Below are 17,474 nucleotides of genomic sequence, written 5' to 3'. Positions count from 1 at the left end.
GCCCCCAAGACACAGGAGCTCCCTGACTGCCCATGGTGGGTGGGGGGAGGGCCAGGCTTATGCGGACACCTGAGCTACTGACTGCTAGCCACCAGCAGCCTGGGGACACTCGTCTGTGCAGGGGGGGGGGCTCTCCCCTCCGTCGGGGGAGGAGTCTGCAGCCCAGAGTCACACCCAGGGCCACAAAGGGGAGGAGGTGTCTGTCCACTTGCTCTGAGAACCACAAGGCCAGGCAGCAGCAAGCCACCCCCCCTGCTGAGCCGGGGGCAGACCTCGGGCTGTGGGCTCCTGGCGGCAGGCGCGGTACGTCATCCTGCCAGCAGGTCAGGCTGGAAGACACAAGAGGCGGAGCAGAGAGGGAAAGAAGGACCGAGAAGAAAGTAGAGAGGCGGAGAGAGAGAGTGGACAGACGGACAGACCGACCGACGGACACAGTGGGGGGTCGGCAGAGCCACAGCAGCCCCGGCCGACGCAGGATAACGCCGTCTCCACTGCCTGCTGCTCGCCCCACCCCCGCCCGGAGCCAGAGACTCTGCCTCTGCGGGAGCACTGGTGTCCCCACAGTGTGGGGCCCGGGGGCCTGGAGGGGGATGGGGCACGATGGCCTCACGTGAGCACGGGGGAGCCTGACCAAAGAGGCCTGCCTCTGCCCACTACCCGCCCCCGGGGGGCTCCAGGCATCCCCCCGGCAGAACCCCCTGACCCAGAGCCCACTGACAGACGCCAGCCCCGCTGGGCCTCCCCCAGGACCCCAGGAGGAGCATGACTCGGGATGGAGATGGTACGTGATGACAGGCCCCAGGGACCAGCCCGGGACCCGCCTGCTCTCAGTGTGGGCCGCACCCCTGCTGCTCACCGCACGGGCCCTGGTGCTTGGCCGGGATGAGGCGCTGCTGCCGACACTCAGCCTGCCGGCGCTGGCAGTCGCTGTCATACGTGTGCCCGTCGCCCGCACACACGGGTCTGTAAGCCCCGTCACAGACCACACGGTCGCAGGAGCAGCGGGGGCGGCCCCGGCGGGACAAGCACACGGCACCGAACCTGCACACGTCTGGGCACCGGTCTGGGGGGTGAAGCGAGGCGATCAGACAGCCCGGGGGGGCCACGTCAGCCCCCACCTCGGGACGTGCAAGGGATCCATGGGCGTAGGGGTGGCGAGTGGGCCAGGGAGGGGTGCCGCGGCGGGTGAGGACAGGCAGGGCCAGAGGGCACAGGGAGGGGCAAGGCTGGGCCCTCCCCCAGGTCTCCCCACCTTGAGGCTGGCACTGGCCAGAGCGCACTTTCTGGAGGAGGAGACCACGGGCCGCTCCCGTGCGGCCCATGACACACTCGTTGTCGTAGGTGACGCCGTCATCCCCGCACACGGGCTCTCGCCGGGCAGGGCAGCTCTCCGGCCGCAGCAGCATCTCCGGGCGCCGCGTGCGTGGGTTCACGCGGCAGACGCGGCTCGGGTCGCTGCGGGCGCCCTGGCAGGGGTCTAGAGGGCGGGAAGGCACAGGTCAGAGCGTGGGCGCGCGCGCAGGAGGCGGGGCTCGCGCTCAGGGGCGGGGCTCACCGCAAGGGCCATCGAACTTCTTGAAGATGTTCTCCTGGCGGGCGCACGCGTGGCGCAGGAGGCCGCACTGGCTGGGGTAGTCGGCACCGTCGCTGCCGCACACCGGGCCGTCGGGGGGCCCCTGGCAGGCGGCGGGGCACAGGCACGAGGCTGTCTGCCCGTCTGCTGAGCGCACACAGGTGCTGCCGAAGCTGCAGGTCACGTTGGCGCAGGGATCCCGGGACCCTGCGGGGGGGGGGGTGGTCACGAGGCCATCGCCACCGCCTCCAGGGAGCCCACCTGAGACAGGCATTCACCGCAGGGCCTGTGGCTAAGCGGGAGGGGGTGGGTGTCCCGAAGACGTCCCTGCCACCTCCAGGGAGCCCGCCCGGGATGCACACTCACCGCAGGGCCCGCGGCTGAGCAGGCGGATGCGTCGCTGCTGACTGCACTGGGCCCGGTGCAGCTCACACTCGTTGCTGTAGGTGGAGGCGTCAGAGCCGCACACGGGCGCCACCACGGCGGGACAGGCGCTCTTCTTGCACACGCAGGACGCTCGGCCTGAGCCCTCTGCACTGGGCTCGCACACGGCGCCGAAGCCGCACAACATTCCTCGGCACGCTGGGGGCAGGGCAGGAGAAGCGGCGGTCAGAGCCCTGCCCCCAGGTCTGCTGCCCTGTGCACACCTTCTGCCCTGGCCTGGGGCACCCGTGCACACCTGCAGTGTCCACATGCCTGTGGAGACCTCAAGATGCACTCAGTGTGTTTGTTCAGAACCCCACAGACACCTCCGCCGTGCCATGCGTGTCCACACACTCTGGGCTGGGTGCTGACCGGAACACACACCCCACGTCCACACACGCCCACGTACCCTGACCGGGCCTGGCCCTTCCCCTCTCAAACCCCACCCGCCCCAGAGCTTTTCCCTGGGGTAGAAGCTTCTCAGCTGTGGAGGGGGGGCACCTCCCAGACCTTCCGGTAGCACCAGGGAGCTATGACCCCCATCACCGGGAGCCCCACATGCGGCAGCACGAGACACAAACCCCCAGACCAGCTCCACGGCAGGGAATCGGCCCCACCTTGCTCAGGAGCCCACCCTCTCCTCACACCGGAATCAAAGGCCCTTGGCTGACTCCCGACCTAGACCCTCACAGCCCTGGCCCCCCCGCCGGAGCTGCTCCGGCCCCAACAGCAGCCCCAGCCCAGCCACCTCTGCTCTGAGGTCAGACGGCTGGAGAGGAGACAGGCTGGAGACAGGAGTCAGGCCACACGCTCCACCTCTGGCTCTGCGCCCCTCCTTGGCACCCTAACCCCAGGCCTCCCTCCAGGTTCCTCTTTTCTTCCCACAGCTCTTCTGCGTGGCCGGGCCTCCTGGGCCTTTCTCTGCTTGGCCCCCCACTTCTGCCCTCCCCCAGGTCCCTCAGCTGTGGCTTTCTTGATGTGGCCTTCTGGAAGGTTCCTGGTCCTCCAGCCCTCCCAGGTCTTCCCAGAGGGAAGCCAGTGGGGCCCCTCTCTGAGGCCCCTTGGGCACTCACGGGCCCGCACCTCCCCATCTACCATCCCCCTCTCAGTCCATGTTCCCACCCCCCCCAGGCCTGCGGCCCTACCTCACACTCCCCAGCGACCTCCTCCAGGAGGCTGAGCACAGGGCCTCTGCTGACCTGTCCTTTTCCTCTCTCAACATTTTAGTTCCTGACTCTCTGGTGACAAAGTGCCAGCACACCCCAAGGAAGTGGCTGCCCTGACCGCCACCGGTGAGGGACCTGAGTCGTGCGGCCTGGAGGAACGCAGAAGGCTCTGGGCCACCGAAACCCGAGCTGTCAGGGACGGCCCCTCCTGAAGAGAGGCAGGCTCACGGCAGTCCTCAGAACTCCTGCCCGCACGGCGACCCCAGGTGTGTGGGCCTGTCCCAGGTGCCGCCGTCTGCGTCTATGTCTCGTGGGGCCTAACGATCTTTACTAAGTTATGGTGGACGGGGTGGGGTACCCCACCGTCGCCTCCCAGCAGGCTCCAGAAGTAGGGCAGGAGGGAGAAAGCACCTCTCTTCTGGGGAGGCCAGGGCCCCAAAAGGGGCTGGAGCCAGCGGTTGCCACGGCGACCCCACAGTCGCACCTGTGTGCCCCACCCTGCAGACCCCAGAGCCCCACGACCGCCACTGCGTCACCGGCCCCGAGCCTGTGGGCAAGTTATCACGCCAGCGCGCCTCTTGCTGTGAATGGGGACAGTGGGACCTACTTCCCAGGGTCATCGTGAGGCTCACTCTGCGGGACCTGCAGGGGCCCAGCGCACGCTCCAGCTGCCCCAGTGACGGCAGGAACGAGAACCATCGCTTCACTGGCCTCCCCTCCTGGCTCAAGCCCAGCTCAAAGGCCGCGAGGCCTCTTCCCGCCACTCTCCCCTTAGCACGTTCTCCTCCTCCTCCTCGTCAAGGCCCTCAGGACCCCGGGCCAAGCTCACAGGCACTTGCCGATGTCCAGCTGACTGCTCTGACTGGCTTCAATGGGACCTGCTGACCAAGGTCTCCCCAGAGTTCTGAGCCCATGGCCAAAAACGTGGTCCTTCTCTCATTCAACTTCAGGCTCCGGAGCTGGCTGCAGAGTGTCTGTGCCCTTGGGTTCAGGCCTGGCTCCCCCCCTTCTCACCTCGGTCCAGCCAGACCCCTCCCCAGACCCCAGCCCCTCGGACAAGGACATCTGCTCCTGGATGACTAGCATGTCCCTTGCCCACCGAGACCTGCCCTCTCCCTCCGCAGCCCAGGGTTCTGCTTTGTCCCCCGCAGAACAGTAACTAGGGAGGACGGTGACGCTGGTTGACTACAGCTAACCTACGGTAAGTAGGCCTAGAGCCCTGGGTGGGCGTGTGAAGGCGGACTGCAAGGGGAGGCACTGGGGGCAGGAGACCAGAGACACTAGCCCCACACCTGTCCAAGCCCTTCCTCATCATGCAAGCTGCCCTCACAAACGCACGGAGAGCACCCACGTGCCCGTGAGCCCTGTGCTCTGCCACACCTTCCCAGCTCCCACTCCCACGGAGGCTCTGGCCACTAGGCTCCCCCGTGCGGTCTTGCTCCCTGCGCGCCCGGGGCCCGCGCCCTGCGCCAGGCTGGAGGCGGCAGTGGCTTGTGGAGTGGGTATGTTGACCTCCCCTCCTGGTCTCGGGTGAGCTGGGGGATGGAATGGGTGTCCTGAGCTCTGCCCATGGCCACAAGTACACAGTGTGTATGCCTACGAGGGACAATGACGGCCATGGCATGGAGCTGTCCCCAAGTGTGCCGCAGCATCAGGATGTGGGTATGGAGGCCCGCGCGAGCCTCTGTAGGGAAGACCGGGGTGTGTGTCAAGCAAAGGAGATGCACCAGGCTTTCAGGCTTCGGGAGAGGAGCCTGAGGACAGTGTTTCAACCCAGACAGCCCCACGCCTCTCGCCCGCAGCCTGTGGGACACTCAGTCCGGTCGCCAGCTCCCAGCCCACCGGAGCCCCTATCCCATATACAGACTGCCTTCCATAAGGGACTTCAGTGAACTCGGGCAGGTACCCACCCAGCAGGGGGCCCAGGCACTGAGCACAAACCTGGAAGCTCTCACTGTCCCCTCCCAAGGAGAGAACCCCAAGCTGCCCTTTCCTGTGGCCCTAATGGCTTCACCCCCTCCCCCCTCACGTTAGCTTAATTACGGTGGCCCACAGACTAGCAGGCCCCTCAGGGAGGGTCAAGAAAGCTAACCCCAGGCTGTTCAGTCCAGGGACAGGCTCTCCAAACCCTCCTTGGTCGTTGGTCCTTCATGACCCCCCGCTCCTCACCCGAACACACTGTCTGACCCATCTTACAGCTTGCAGATCCCCGGACTTAGTCCCAGTGTTTTGGCCAAGAAGGCCAAGGCTCAAAGCAGTTGGAGCCATGCTTGTGTGTGATGGTCCATGGCCAACACAGGGCCAGGCCCAGGCCCAGGGACCCCACACGTCCTCTACTTGCCCACGACTGTGGACATTCCAGGAAGGACCCAGGGTCCGTCATCCAGCCTCCTCTCTGAGGCTGGCTGCGGAGTGTCTGTGCCCTTGGGTTCAGGCCTGTCTCCCCCTCTCTGCTCCAAATACACCTAATATGTCCGGTGTGCCTACCCAGCAAAGGGCCCTGACCCCAAAGAAGGCCACTGCCCCACCCCAGGCACCGTCTCCCACATACAGCCTGTCCCCAACCGAGGCCCCCACTCAACTCACCATCCAGAGGCACTGGGGATGCTGGTGTGAAGTGGGTCCCAGGTTTGTCTGGAAAAAAACCCAAATATCTGAGTTAGTTCTCTTTGAGCAGGTCTTTCCATAGCCTGTCCCTTTGCCCAGTCTGGAGGGGCCACCTCTGCCCTCCCAGACCTCACCCCTGTACTAGTGCCCACCCCCTCCCTTCCCTGGCTCCATTCTGAGCCCTGAGGACTGGCCAGAGCCTGTGGGGGGTCGAAGCAGAGGTCCTTGCTCTTCTCTGCCTTCCAGCTGTAGGGTCGTGGCCGACACCTGTGGGCCCCAAGGACAGGGCTGTGGGCAGCCACGTCCCCCAGCTGAGCCCAGCCCCAGGCCCTGCCAAAGCTCCCACGTGCAGTGCCCGCTGCGGCTCCTGCCTCCCCGAGCAGGTTGTCTCTGCAGCTCAGGCCCCCAAGAGCCCACGGAGAAGCTTCATGGGGCCAAGGGATCCCGAGAACGGCCCATCCTGTCCTCAGAAGATGCAGGTGGCCCCTGTGAGTCCCGTCTCAGCCGGTAGCCTCTGTGTGACCTTGCCTGTCCCCCAGTCGGCCCGGTGGCTGAGGCAAGCGACCTCAGCCAGCAGGAGGCTCACACGAGCCTGGCCAGGGGTGGCCATGCCCGCAACCACGTACAGTTGTTGAGGAAAAGCAGGACAGCGAAGCCCAGCGTGGAAGTGGCCAGCAGGATCAGGCAGACGTTGCAGGGGATCATGAAATAGCGCACCAGCAGGGAGACCCCGCGCTGCTGCCGCGGGTCCCGCTCCAGAGGCAGCGGAGGCATGGCCCTGGGTTCTCAGTCCCCACGCTCAGGGTGTGGGGGCTCCTCAAGGGGCGCCCTTGGGCCTCTCCGGGGCAACTCCCCCCATGCTGGGACCCCCGGGGCAGCTGACAGCAGTCGTGTGCTCAAAGCTCAGTGCGGTCCCTGCCCGGAGAGCCGCGGGACCCCGCCGTGGCCCTCGAGGCTCATCACGGGCGGTGGGCAGGGTTCTCAGGAGGAAGAGGAGAAGCTGGGACCGGCCCGCGGCCAGCCCTTGCGTCCACCAGCCGGGAGCCGCGGGAGCCGGCAGCCGTCCGCAGGGCTGCGGCCGCGCTCGGTCTTCCCGGAGCCCGCGTCCCCGCCCGGGGGGCCTCCCGGGAGGCGCCGGCCCGAGGGGCCCCGGTGGCGCGGTGCCGGGCGCGAGGGTCTGCAGCCCCGGCCGAGACGGGAGCGGCGACGGCGGCGAGCAGGAGGCGCGCGCCGGCGAGCGGAGAAGAAAGGGCCTCGGAGGGCCGCGCCTCGGCTCCCGCCTCCGGCCGAGCAGCGCCAGCTCGCGTGGCCCTCGCCGGGGCTGAGGCGGTGAGCGAGGGGCGAGGGGCGCCGCGGAAGGAGGGCGGGAGCCGAGACAAAGGAAGCCGCCCCCGGGGACCCCGCTGTCCGCGGGGAGTCGGGGCTCGCGGCGCAGGGGACCGGGCGGAAGAGGACGGCAGGGCGGCGGCACAAAAGGGGACGCGGGCGCAGGCGGGGGCAGCAGCAGCGGTGGGGGGTGGGGGGCGAGGTGGGAGCCGGGGCCGGGGAAGGAGCAGGGGTCGCGCGGAGGGTGGGCGCGGAGCGAGGTTGGGGGGGCGGGAGGCAGGTGCCGGGGCGGGGCGGGGGGGCTAGGGGCGGGGTGGGCGGAGGGAGAAGGGGCGGGGCGGGGTCAGGGGCGGGGCGGGTCCCCTGCGGCGCCCCCCGCTGCGGAGCCGGGCGGGCGGGAGCGGGTCGGCTGCCGAGGCCGCCGCGCGGGGCGGGAGGGTCACGTCGGCTCCCCGCAGGGGGGCTCGCGCCCGCGCGCAGGACTCCATGGGCGGCTGCGGTGTGCGCGCGCTCGCGTGCGCGCGCCCCCCTAGGTGCCCGCGCCGGCCCCGCCCTGGCGGTGGCCTGTGGAGGAGGGGCCTCAGGTGCGCACACAGGTGGTGAGCGCGCCGGGTCCAGCACCGAGGGCGGAGGAGGAGGAGGAGGAGGAGGAGGGTGGGGGGCGGGGGGTGGCGAGCCAGGCCCACCCGCACCCGGTAACTGCCCGCAACACCTCAAACCGCCCGCGTCCTGCCCGCCTCCCCTCGGGGACGGAGAGCGGAACATGCAAATGAGCTCCTGGTCGAGCATCATTATGTAAATAGTCGCGGGCCTCCGGCACGGGTCCCGCGGGCCAGGAGCGCCCCCCGGAGGCCACCAGCGAGCGGCCGGGCCGTGACGTCACAGCCGGGCCGGGGCGCGGGGAGCCCCCCGCCCCAAGTCAGGCCTCTCCGCGTCTGCCGCCTGAAGACGCCCCTTTCCTAGCTCCTGCCGGCCTGGGGGTAAGGCCACGGTCGTGCACCGTCCCCATCATCCACACCGGTCACGCCCACCCTCCGCAGCTGGAATCCGATAGGTGGCCATCTCTAGGACTAACCCATCTCTAGGACTAACCCTTCGTTCCCCCGCACCCCCATCCCGCCACCGCCCACAGTCCTTTGGGAGGGACCCCTGAGCGCTACTGCCACCCCCACCTCGTCTGGCCTCCAGGACTAGCCTGGACCTGGTCACAGGCCTTCGAAGCCCTGCAGTGACCTCTGCCTGTCCCTCTGGGTCGGCTAGCCCTTTCTGGAGAGACAGGAAGAGGAAGCTTGGCCTCCAAGGCACAGAGGATCCCCCTCCTCCTTGGGGTCAGGACCCACCCACCCCAGCCCAGGACCGCTTCTGGTCAGTTCCTTCCAAGGGCTGCTGACCAACTCCCCAGCCCTGCTGAAAGACCTTAATTGCACCACTGCCCCCCACGCCATCCATGCTCAGTCACACTCATCTACCCACAGGCCCACACGCAACACACACACACCCCCCACACACACACGGCTGCCCACTCCCTGAGACTTACACGCTGCGCTCAGGCCGCGGGAGGGGTGTCCGCACATGTGGTCAGCAGCTCCCCCTTTCAGCCAGACAGCCACCCGTGCCACCCCGGTCACTTGGAGGTCTCATCTCAGTCCACATCTGGAGACAAGCCCTGAGCACAGCCCCTCTCCCCCGGCACAAGCCCTTCTAGTGCAACGACACCACCCCAGGGCACAAACGGACACCTTGGTGCTCAGCTCCCGCCAAGCCTCCAGCGGGCTCCTCCATCCTATGCTGCGTCCAGCTGTGTCACACACATCCCGAGAGCTCCCCCCAGTTCCTGGTCAGGAGGTTCCTCCACACTCCCCCACCCTCCTGCCCCCACCCTCCTCAGCCGCCTGCCACCAGCCAGGGTCTCGTTCCATGAGGCCCTTCGGCTTTGCCTCCTTCCCATCCCGTGGCCAGGCACACTAGGGCCATATCCCACACGGGGTTACCATCCTGCCAGGGTCCCCCAGCACCCCCAGAACCCCCAGTGGAGGCCTTCAAACCTCCTCAAACTTTGCAGAAAAAACCAATAAAGGGCAAGTTTCCTTCACCTCACACTGCAGTGGACCCAGAGAGCAGGACCCGTCAGGAGACCCTGGCCTCGGGTCAGCCTCACCTTCAGGGGTGCCTCCCATCCCCTACCTCACCTCACTGGACCTTGGCACTGCCCACACCACGCGGAGTGCCGGCAGCTCCCCAGGGCGCCGCCCTGGACCGGGAGCACCCGGGGCAGGGTCTGACTTTTTATCTTCTTGGGGCAGGGCTTGGCTCAGAGCCCAGATGCTCGGTGTGGCGAGTCAGGCGGTTCACACATTTCCCCACTGACTTGTCACTGCGGTCCCCCAGGATCCACATCCCTTGGCTCAGCAAGGGCCCCGGAGCCAGTGCCAGGGGTCGAATGCCAGGCAACGCTCACATGCCCAAGCACACGGGCGCCGTCTGCTACGGCCACAGCAACACGGGAAGAGGGAAGACTGCAGGACGAAGGGGATAAAGCCTCCAGGCTGTGGGAGGGGTCAGCCTAGGGACCCGTGTGAGTCTGGGGTGCGGTGGGGGCTGACAAAGGATTGTCTCGCTTTCAGAGGCTCACATGGGGGCAAGACTGGCCCACAGGGGGGTGGGCCGTAGGGCCTGGCTTGGGGGAAGGGGAGCCAGCAGGCAGCCTGTCCTTCCTGGCCTCAGTCAGAGTCTGAGCCCCCGACAGGGGCTCCACACTCCACGCCTTCAGAGAGACAAAGGGCCATTGAGGCCCCAGACCCAGCAGGGGGAGGGGAACACAGCTACCAAGAGCTATTTTGGGATGTTCAGACTCAAAATCATTCAGCTCTGACCAGCCTACGCCAGCACATACCCTTGGAAGGAACAGAGGATATTCTGGGCCAGAAACGAGCCCCTCTGGTGTCTGGGCTCCCACTCAGCCATGGGGCAGCACACGCACATCCCAGAAGTTACAATGGGGGGACACCCAGGTTTGCGCCGGCACTGGGTGTTACACACTCCTTCCTCACTCACTGGCGTAAATGCACCCCGGGCAGCTCGCACACGCTCTCGCCTTCAGGGAACAGGAGCCTTGTCCCTCGCCCACATGACACATGGCGGGTTTGCCCCCAAGCACATGCATGTGCACACATGAAGGCTCTCCAGGTACTTCTTTGGACACGAGAGGGAAGCTGGGGGGTGGGGTCTGGAGAAGACGGCCCAGTCCTCTGCTGGTGGTGGCTGGTGGTCCCGTCCACCAGCAACCTGATGGCCCGTTTCTCAGGCAGAGGACCCCTTCCTCACTCTGGAGGGGCCTGGGCCCAGCTACCCAGGAAAGGGTAGGGTGGAATGGCCCCACCTTCCCCTCGGCAGGGTCCCAGGGCACACGCCCACACACACCTCTAATGCTGGGCCTCCCGTGCCGGAGCCACCCCCTCTGTCTGTCCTACATTCCCTGGGGACCTCAAGGTGCGCGTCACAAGGACAGAAAACGTGGCTGCCATGGGTAGCTCAGGTGTAGGCGACCCAGCTTGTCCAGGGTCACAGGGGTCTGGCTGCCCTGGTCAGACAGAGCAGCCCCTCACCTCCGGTCCCCCGTGTCCTGGTGTGTGCCCTCAAGCTGCAGCCCTTCCCTCTGTCTGGGCCTCCGCGGACAATGGGCACTTCACAGTGGGATGTTGCTGCTGGCCCAGGGCCAACCACAGGGAAGGAGGCCCTGTCAGGCCCAAGCCTCTTGTTCTCAGCTCAGGTGAGGCCGGCAGGTAGCCGTGTTTGACTCTGGTGGCTGAGGGCCCACCCCTCTGGACAGCAGGCAAGGCCCACCCTCCTGCCCGTGAGTCCACGCGGCAGGGTGATGGGTTTCCGTGGCAGCTCTGAGGAGCGGCTCAGCAAGTCCACATGCTTGGATACCAGCGGCCTGAGCACAGGCCTCTACACTTGTCCCTAAGTCCTTGGGGCCAGGGTCCCTCCAGCCCTGTCTCGCTAGCCTGTCTGAGCTCCTGTGTTGTGCAGGCTAGGGGGGCGCTGAGTCAGAGGGATGGTCTGCCCTCAGGGGGGTCACCTGGGGGCAGAGACCGGGGTGATAAGGAGAAGGGGTTGCACAGATGCTTCCAGATGGACACAGCGGCGGAGTCGCAGGGGCCTGCCAGGTGGTGCCAGCGGGGCCAAGGAGCAAGAGGTCAGGAGCCCTGGGCGCAGCTCCTGAGGCCCGGGGGCCCCGGGGGAGGGGAGCCCCATCAGGGCCCTGACCCCGGCCAGGACACAGGCGGTCGCCACCAGGGGGCGCCACCAGAACAGCGGCAGCAAAAGAAGGGAGGGAGTGAGGAGCCTGTGCATCCACACCCTCGGCCCTCTTCTCGGGACACCCCTTGTCCGCCTGCTTCTCCATCACACCTGTCTCTGAGAGGAAGAGAGAGCCGGGGGAGCCCGGAGGCACCAGGGTGTGGGCAGGGCCTGGAGAACCAGGAGGCCTGGCTGCGCTGGGAGGGACGCAGCCACCCGCCCTGAGGTCTGAACGGGCCATGAGGGTGATGCCTGGCAGACACCTGCTGGGGCTCGCAGAGGCAGAGAGGTTCAGTAGACAAAGGGGCAGAGAGACAGAGACCCCCGAGGGGGGAGGTGCGGACAGAAGACAGGCAGGTGTGTGCGGGCGGAGCGTCCCCCAGGGGGAGAGCAGGCACGGAGGGTGTTGTCCTGTTGTCGTCCCTAGGAAGGCACAGGCGCCATGGGGGAGGGCCAGCCAGCTCCCTCAGCCAGCAGGCCTCTGCCGGCGCCTGTGGATTTACAGATCAGTCTCCCCCCACCGCGCGCCCAGGCTCCGGACCCCTGGGGCTCCCTGCAGCCACTGGACCTCGCGCTGTCTGTCTGTCTGCCCAGAACACCCCTCCCCCTTTGCCTACACCCCTCGGCACAGAGCACGCACGTGGCTTCCGTGAGATGCCGAGAAGCCCATCCGGCCCCTTCCGGTGAGCCCGTTTCCCGCGTGGACCCTGAGCTGGGCGGCCGCGGGTGGATGTGGCTTAGGCAGGAGCCGCCGGATGAGCGACGCGGGGACCTGGCCCCACGGCCTCCCGCCCCGGAAGAGGGGTCGGCTGGGGCAGGGGTCTGTGCTCCTGTGTCCCCAGAGGTGCACTGGACCCTCACGTCCTCGGACAGACGGGCAGCTGCTCCCGCAGCCACAGGGCGCCACCTGCTTCTCCCAGGGCCGCTGTGCGGTGACCTGTGCGGAGCAGGGACGCCTCAGACCCACCTTCGGCCGGCACAGACCCAGCGCTCCGCCCGGCCCGCTCGACTCCCTGACTGCGCCGCCACCCCGGAGCCCTGCGCCGGACTCAGGGTCCCACAGGCGCATGCTGAGATCGTGCACGGAGCGGCCCCAGGGACTCGGTCCTGTCGGCCCTGCACTTTCGTCTCAGGGTTCGGAAACCGCCGTGGTCACTCCCAGCAGCAGAGCCGGCAGGAGGAGGTGCCCAGCCCTCTGCCAGGCTCAGGGTGGGCAGCGGGCAGGAACAGGAGAGCGCACAGCAAGCAGAGGCCAGGAGCCCATTGTGAGAGCCCCCGAGCGGCTCCCGCCCCAGGCCAAGCCCAGGGACACAAGGGCGGCAGAAACCACAGGCCACCAGCTGGGCTCTGACCACGACCCTCCTGTGCACAGAGGAGGACATCTGAGGTTACCGGCACCCCTGCACGCATGCGCACAGACACGTGCGCACACACATGTGCCGGCCCTGCAGCTGGAAGCAGCTGGCTGCTTGGGAGGACAGAAAGCTCCCCTCTCCTGAGCCTCCACTCCCTGGAGAGGGGCGGAGGGGGGAGGGGGGAGGGGGGAGGGGGGACGGGGACGGGGAGGGGCCATCTTCCCCTTCCCAGGTCCAGCGGGAAGCAGCCCCTGGCGGGGGGTCTTCCTCAGAGGAAGTTCTCTGGATCTGCTCTGCGGGGAGAGAGGCCCCTTGGAGGGAAGCTTCTCTCCCTACTGGATGCTCCCCCAGAGGCCTAGGTCACCCCCCTCCAGACTCTGAACACAGCCTAGGGCTTGAACATGACCCCCCCAGGCCCCAGTACAGAACCGAAGGGGGCACATGACCCTCCTTCGCAGACCTGGCTCACAGGTCACTATCATTAGCGTAGCTGTCACTGGGGTGCTGCCTGTCTCTCTTTCCAGTGGGCACTTCCCGGGACTCTGGGGTGGAGAGCACTATGTGGGCTACCGTGGGGACTGCACCTAGAGCCCCCAGCCCAGCCCCCGCCAGGCCTCAGTGGCCAGAGTGGGGAGCCTTGACGCCCCTGTCCCAGGGGCAAGGGGAGTGCTGGGCCAGGAGGGCACAGCAGAAAAGGGGGTCCCTTCTCTACCCGACCCCCAGGAGGAAACTGCTGGGTGAGGGGGAGACAGGGGGTGACTGTCCTGGGTCCCCCAGGCAGAGGCAAAGGGTGGGGGTGGGAAGGAGGCCTGTTCTCCACCCTCCTGTGGTGCTGGCGGTAGGCTCTGATTCTCATGGGGCTGGGGGGATTAACCCCTCAGGAAGGAAGCAACGTGGCCACCCGGCCACTGCGCCGAGGAGGCTGTGCTGGACCCTTGGCCCTGAGGCCGGGGCCCCTGTTCCACTAACTTCCCCGGGGCAGCCCATGCCCTCCTCTGCCATCCTTGCCCCCAGCCTGTGAGGGTTGGCGGGGTGGGGACAGCAAAGTGAGCAGGTGATCTCTCATTTCCTCATCTGTGCAGCGGGGCCCCAGCCCCCACAGAGGGGTGGCCAGGGCGGAGCCAGCCCCACCATGTGTCCTGCCCTGCACAGCTCGGCACAGCTCGGCACAGCTCGGCACAGCTCGGCACAGCTCGGCACAGCTCGGCACAGCTCGGCACAGCTCGGCACAGCTCGGGGTGGTCAGTGAAGACAGAGGGAGGACGGTTCCAAAACAACATTTTTTTCCATTTCCAGTCTGCAGGGGCTTAGGATGAGGGGGCGGGTGGGGCCTGGAAAAAGCCAAGAGCTGTTTCTAGTGGCTAGGCCCTGCCCAAAGGGAAAGACATCCCCAGGGAAGTGACTTGAGAGCAAGCCCTTTGCTTTCAGCCAGCCAAGCCCACCCCTGGGGCTGCCCCAGCAAAGGCACCAAAATCAAAGCCGAAGCCAGCAGGTGCCCAGGAAGCACCTGAGTTCCAGCCAAGGACGCCCCAGGTGGGGACAGGCCAGCTCAGTGGGGGGTCATGCCCCACCTGGGCAGACTCCTTCCCCCAGTGAAGGGAAGGAGAGAGCAGGACAGGCTGCCTCCCGTCTGGGCCTGCCTCCCCTCAGCCCTCCTGGCTGACCTGCCTGGCGGAGGGGCCCAGGAGGACACTGGGCGGGGTCTGCAAAGGGGTGGGGTGAGAACCCACAGTCTAGAAGAGGGCAGAAGAGGGACCAGGGAGAAGCTACCTCCCACTTCAGCAGGGAGGAATGTGGGGCCAGTAGGGCAGGAATGGGGGGGGGGCGGAGTACGGAAGCAAAATGCCAGAAAACAGAGGAAAGAGCCCAAGGTACCTTCCTGGACATCTCCCTGCCCCGCACGGTGGGGAGCTGGTCCTGCCTAGGGGTGTCTGTCGCCCACACGGGCTCCAAGGCCTGCAGGGCCCGAAAGGAGTCAGGCAGCTCGGGACCTACTGGCTCCGCATCCCGGCCCGCAGCACTGCCCTCCTTCAGGTCCTAGACAGCTGGCCTGGCCGGGAGGGAGGGAGGGAGGGAGGGAACTCACCAGAATCAGGCCCGCCAGGACCCCCTCCGGGGCTGGGCAGGGCTGGGCTGGGCCAGTGCCAGACTCAATCTGACCCCGTCCCTGTGCCAGGCCCCAGTTGAGGGCAGACAACACTTCCTTTCTCTGTTTCTGGCTCCCAGTGGGGAGGGAAGGGCTCCAGGCCCTCAGCCAGGCCCATGTCCTTTCTGGGGGCTGCAGGAGAAGCCCCAGGCCCAGTCCTCATGGGGCAGGGTGGGGAGGGTGGTAGGAGGCTGGGGGCAGTGTCCAGACCAGAGCAAGGTGGCTGAGGGCTGGAGGAAATGCTGGCCTAGCTGCCAGCCCGGGCAGGCTCTCAGTGCGTGGGCAGCTGGCACTGGAAGGGGCCTGGCTACTTCCCTGACAAAGCAGGGGGTGGGGGGTCTCCTGGCAGGCGCAGCCAGGGCATCAGGCCTCCCTCACCCAAAGGTGGCGAATTAGAGGGAGGGACACATACCTGTCTGGGTTATGCCAGGAATGTGGTTCCCCAGGGGAGGAGGAGGAGGAGGACTTGAGGATGGGGGCGGAGCCTTCCTGGGGGCTGGAGGCTGGGGAAGGGGCAGGACCTGCAGAGCCGGGAAGACCCTGCCGGCCTGGAGGGGAGCGGCTGTGTGTGCCGCCCAGTGGCAGGCGTCCCTTCAGGACCGTGCCAGGCAGGGATGAGAAGGGAGCAGACCAAGGGTGCACCCCAGGAGGTAGGCCTGGGAAGACATGCCCCTGCCTTGGCCGCTCTGGGCCTTTAGGAATGGGGAGGCCTGGGGAGAGAAGTGTGCCGTGGACAAGGACCTCCTGCTCGCAGTGGGACCTTGTGGTCTCAGGGTGACCTGCGGAGAGGAGGGGGTGCCCGGCTTTCCTCTGGGCCCCGTGGGGCTGGGACAACTATGGAGACCCTGGGAACAGAATGGGGTCGGAGTCAGATGCGGAAGAGTCAGCTTAGCCCAAGTGCCGTCCATCTAAACCCCTCATGAGGGGGAGGCCTTGGCTCACTGAGAGCCAAGGATGGAGTCCTGGGCTGGGGTCTGAGTCCTTCCCTCCTGCAGAACAGGAGAGGGGCCTTCCTCTCGCCCCACCCGGCCTGGGAAGGGGGCACAGAATGGTTCCTTCCCCAAGCCTGAGCCTGGCTCCAAGGACCTCGTGCCTCAGGGAGGCGCCCTCCTTCACCCTGGGCTTCTGGGGACATCAGCCCTGTCCTAGAATCCAGCCCTCCCGGCCCCCTCCCCATGGCAGCTGGTTTGCTTTTAAGGCAGAGGTCTGTGTCACCCACCTCAAAATCTCTGGCCACCTCACAGTGGAGACCGAGCTCCTCCCCGCCACCTGGCTCTCCGGCAAAGGCCCCAAGCCAGTCCTGGTGTTAGCGCTTCTCCGCATGCCCTCTCCCCAAGACTGTCCTCAGCCCCAGGCCCACCCCAGGAGAGCCGGCGTCTCCCCCCGTCCTGGGAGCTCAGGCCATGACTGTACGCGTGTCCAGCACTGCCCTCCCTGCAGCTGGAGCTCACGTCCTGGCCTAATGCCTGAGCGCCGGCTGCCCAGGGCACACAGTAGGTCGGGCCTCAGCCAGTCCTGGCTGGGGGGCTCTCCCTGGGTACCCTCCTTTCTAGCTGTCCCCACGCCCAGCCTGGCACATCCGGAACCAGGGGCTGGCGTGGGTACTACAGGCTTTGGCAAGATGCCAAACCTTGTTCTGTCCACGGTGGCCCTGGGGCCACACGCCCTCTGACCCCACAGAAGCCACAGTTACTGAGTCACGGACCCTCAGGCTGGACCCGCCCAGCTGGAGAGTTGATAATTCACTCTATCTCCCCAGGACAGGGGACTCTCTGTACCCTGAGCCCTCTTCTCCAGCTTCTCCTTACACAGCCCCCCGACACATCGCCAAACCTTGGCACCAGCATCCCACAGGGATCGCCAGGGCCAGCGCCAGACCTTCCCTTCTTTCCCCTGGACCTGTCCAGAGCAGGACAGGGTCTCAAGTCCTGGCTCTGTGGGAGAGCTGGTCTGGGACCCCTCATCTGAGCCACTGCAGGGAAGGGACCTGCTGGCTTCTCTGTGCGACGCGAAGGCTCCGGGCCCCGGAGCGGCCCCAGAAACAGATGACAAGGCTGGGCAGAATGGCACAGGCCCCCCCCATTTCAGGTGTTGCCCCGACTCCTGCACAGTCCCTCTCAGACCACCCCAGGATCCCACACAAACCAAGCCAACATCACAGCCTAAGCTAGACAGAAGGTGGGACCTCCCTGCTCCCAAAAGAACCAACAGGAGGGACAGAGTTGCCTTCCAGGGAAAGGAAGTCCTAGACCCTTCCCACTGGCCCGAGGAGGAAATGTTCTTTCCACTCCCCCCCGCCGCCCCCCTCCAGTGCATCCCTTCCCAGGCAGCCATGAGGGGACAGACAGGATGCGGGGGCGAGGGGCAGTTCCTATATTCTCCCTGCCACATTCCCCAGCAAAGGATCTCAGCCCCCAACTGGGACTCTCCTGGGGCAAAGGGGGGTGGGGCCTGGAAGCCGGTCTGGGGCCAGGATTCCAGCTCCCCTCACAGAGGCTGGGCTGGGGGAGCAGGGCTCGGACCACTCAGAGCAGAGGCGCGCTCGGGGGACAGCAGACGACTCAGAGAATTCCACA

At 66.8% G+C, this 17,474-nt stretch overlaps 1 protein-coding gene across 4 annotated transcripts in view; it reads right to left on the bottom strand.

Moving 5' to 3' along the window:
- AGRN (agrin) overlaps nt 1-17,474 on the bottom strand; it is a 33,169-nt gene that overhangs the window by 12,455 nt on the left and 3,240 nt on the right. For 3 of the 4 annotated variants that reach the window (XM_044236874.1, XM_044236875.1, XM_044236876.1), the window contains exons 3-7: nt 5,749-5,796; nt 1,940-2,155; nt 1,556-1,780; nt 1,253-1,477; nt 857-1,063 (exon numbers count right to left, since the gene is read on the bottom strand). In XM_044236874.1, the coding sequence (XP_044092809.1) occupies nt 857-1,063; nt 1,253-1,477; nt 1,556-1,780; nt 1,940-2,155; nt 5,749-5,796 (921 nt within the window). Of the gene's footprint in view, nt 1-856; nt 1,064-1,252; nt 1,478-1,555; nt 1,781-1,939; nt 2,156-5,748; nt 5,797-6,395; nt 6,697-17,474 lie in introns of those variants that run through there. The other variant, XM_044236877.1, reaches the window with a different exon arrangement.

The sequence above is a fragment of the Neovison vison genome, chromosome 2 (genome assembly GCF_020171115.1).
Source record: "Neovison vison isolate M4711 chromosome 2, ASM_NN_V1, whole genome shotgun sequence".
NCBI lineage: Eukaryota > Metazoa > Chordata > Mammalia > Carnivora > Mustelidae > Neogale > Neogale vison.
The sequence above is the reverse complement of the archived record's forward strand: the minus strand, read 5'-3'. Positions and strand labels throughout refer to the sequence as shown.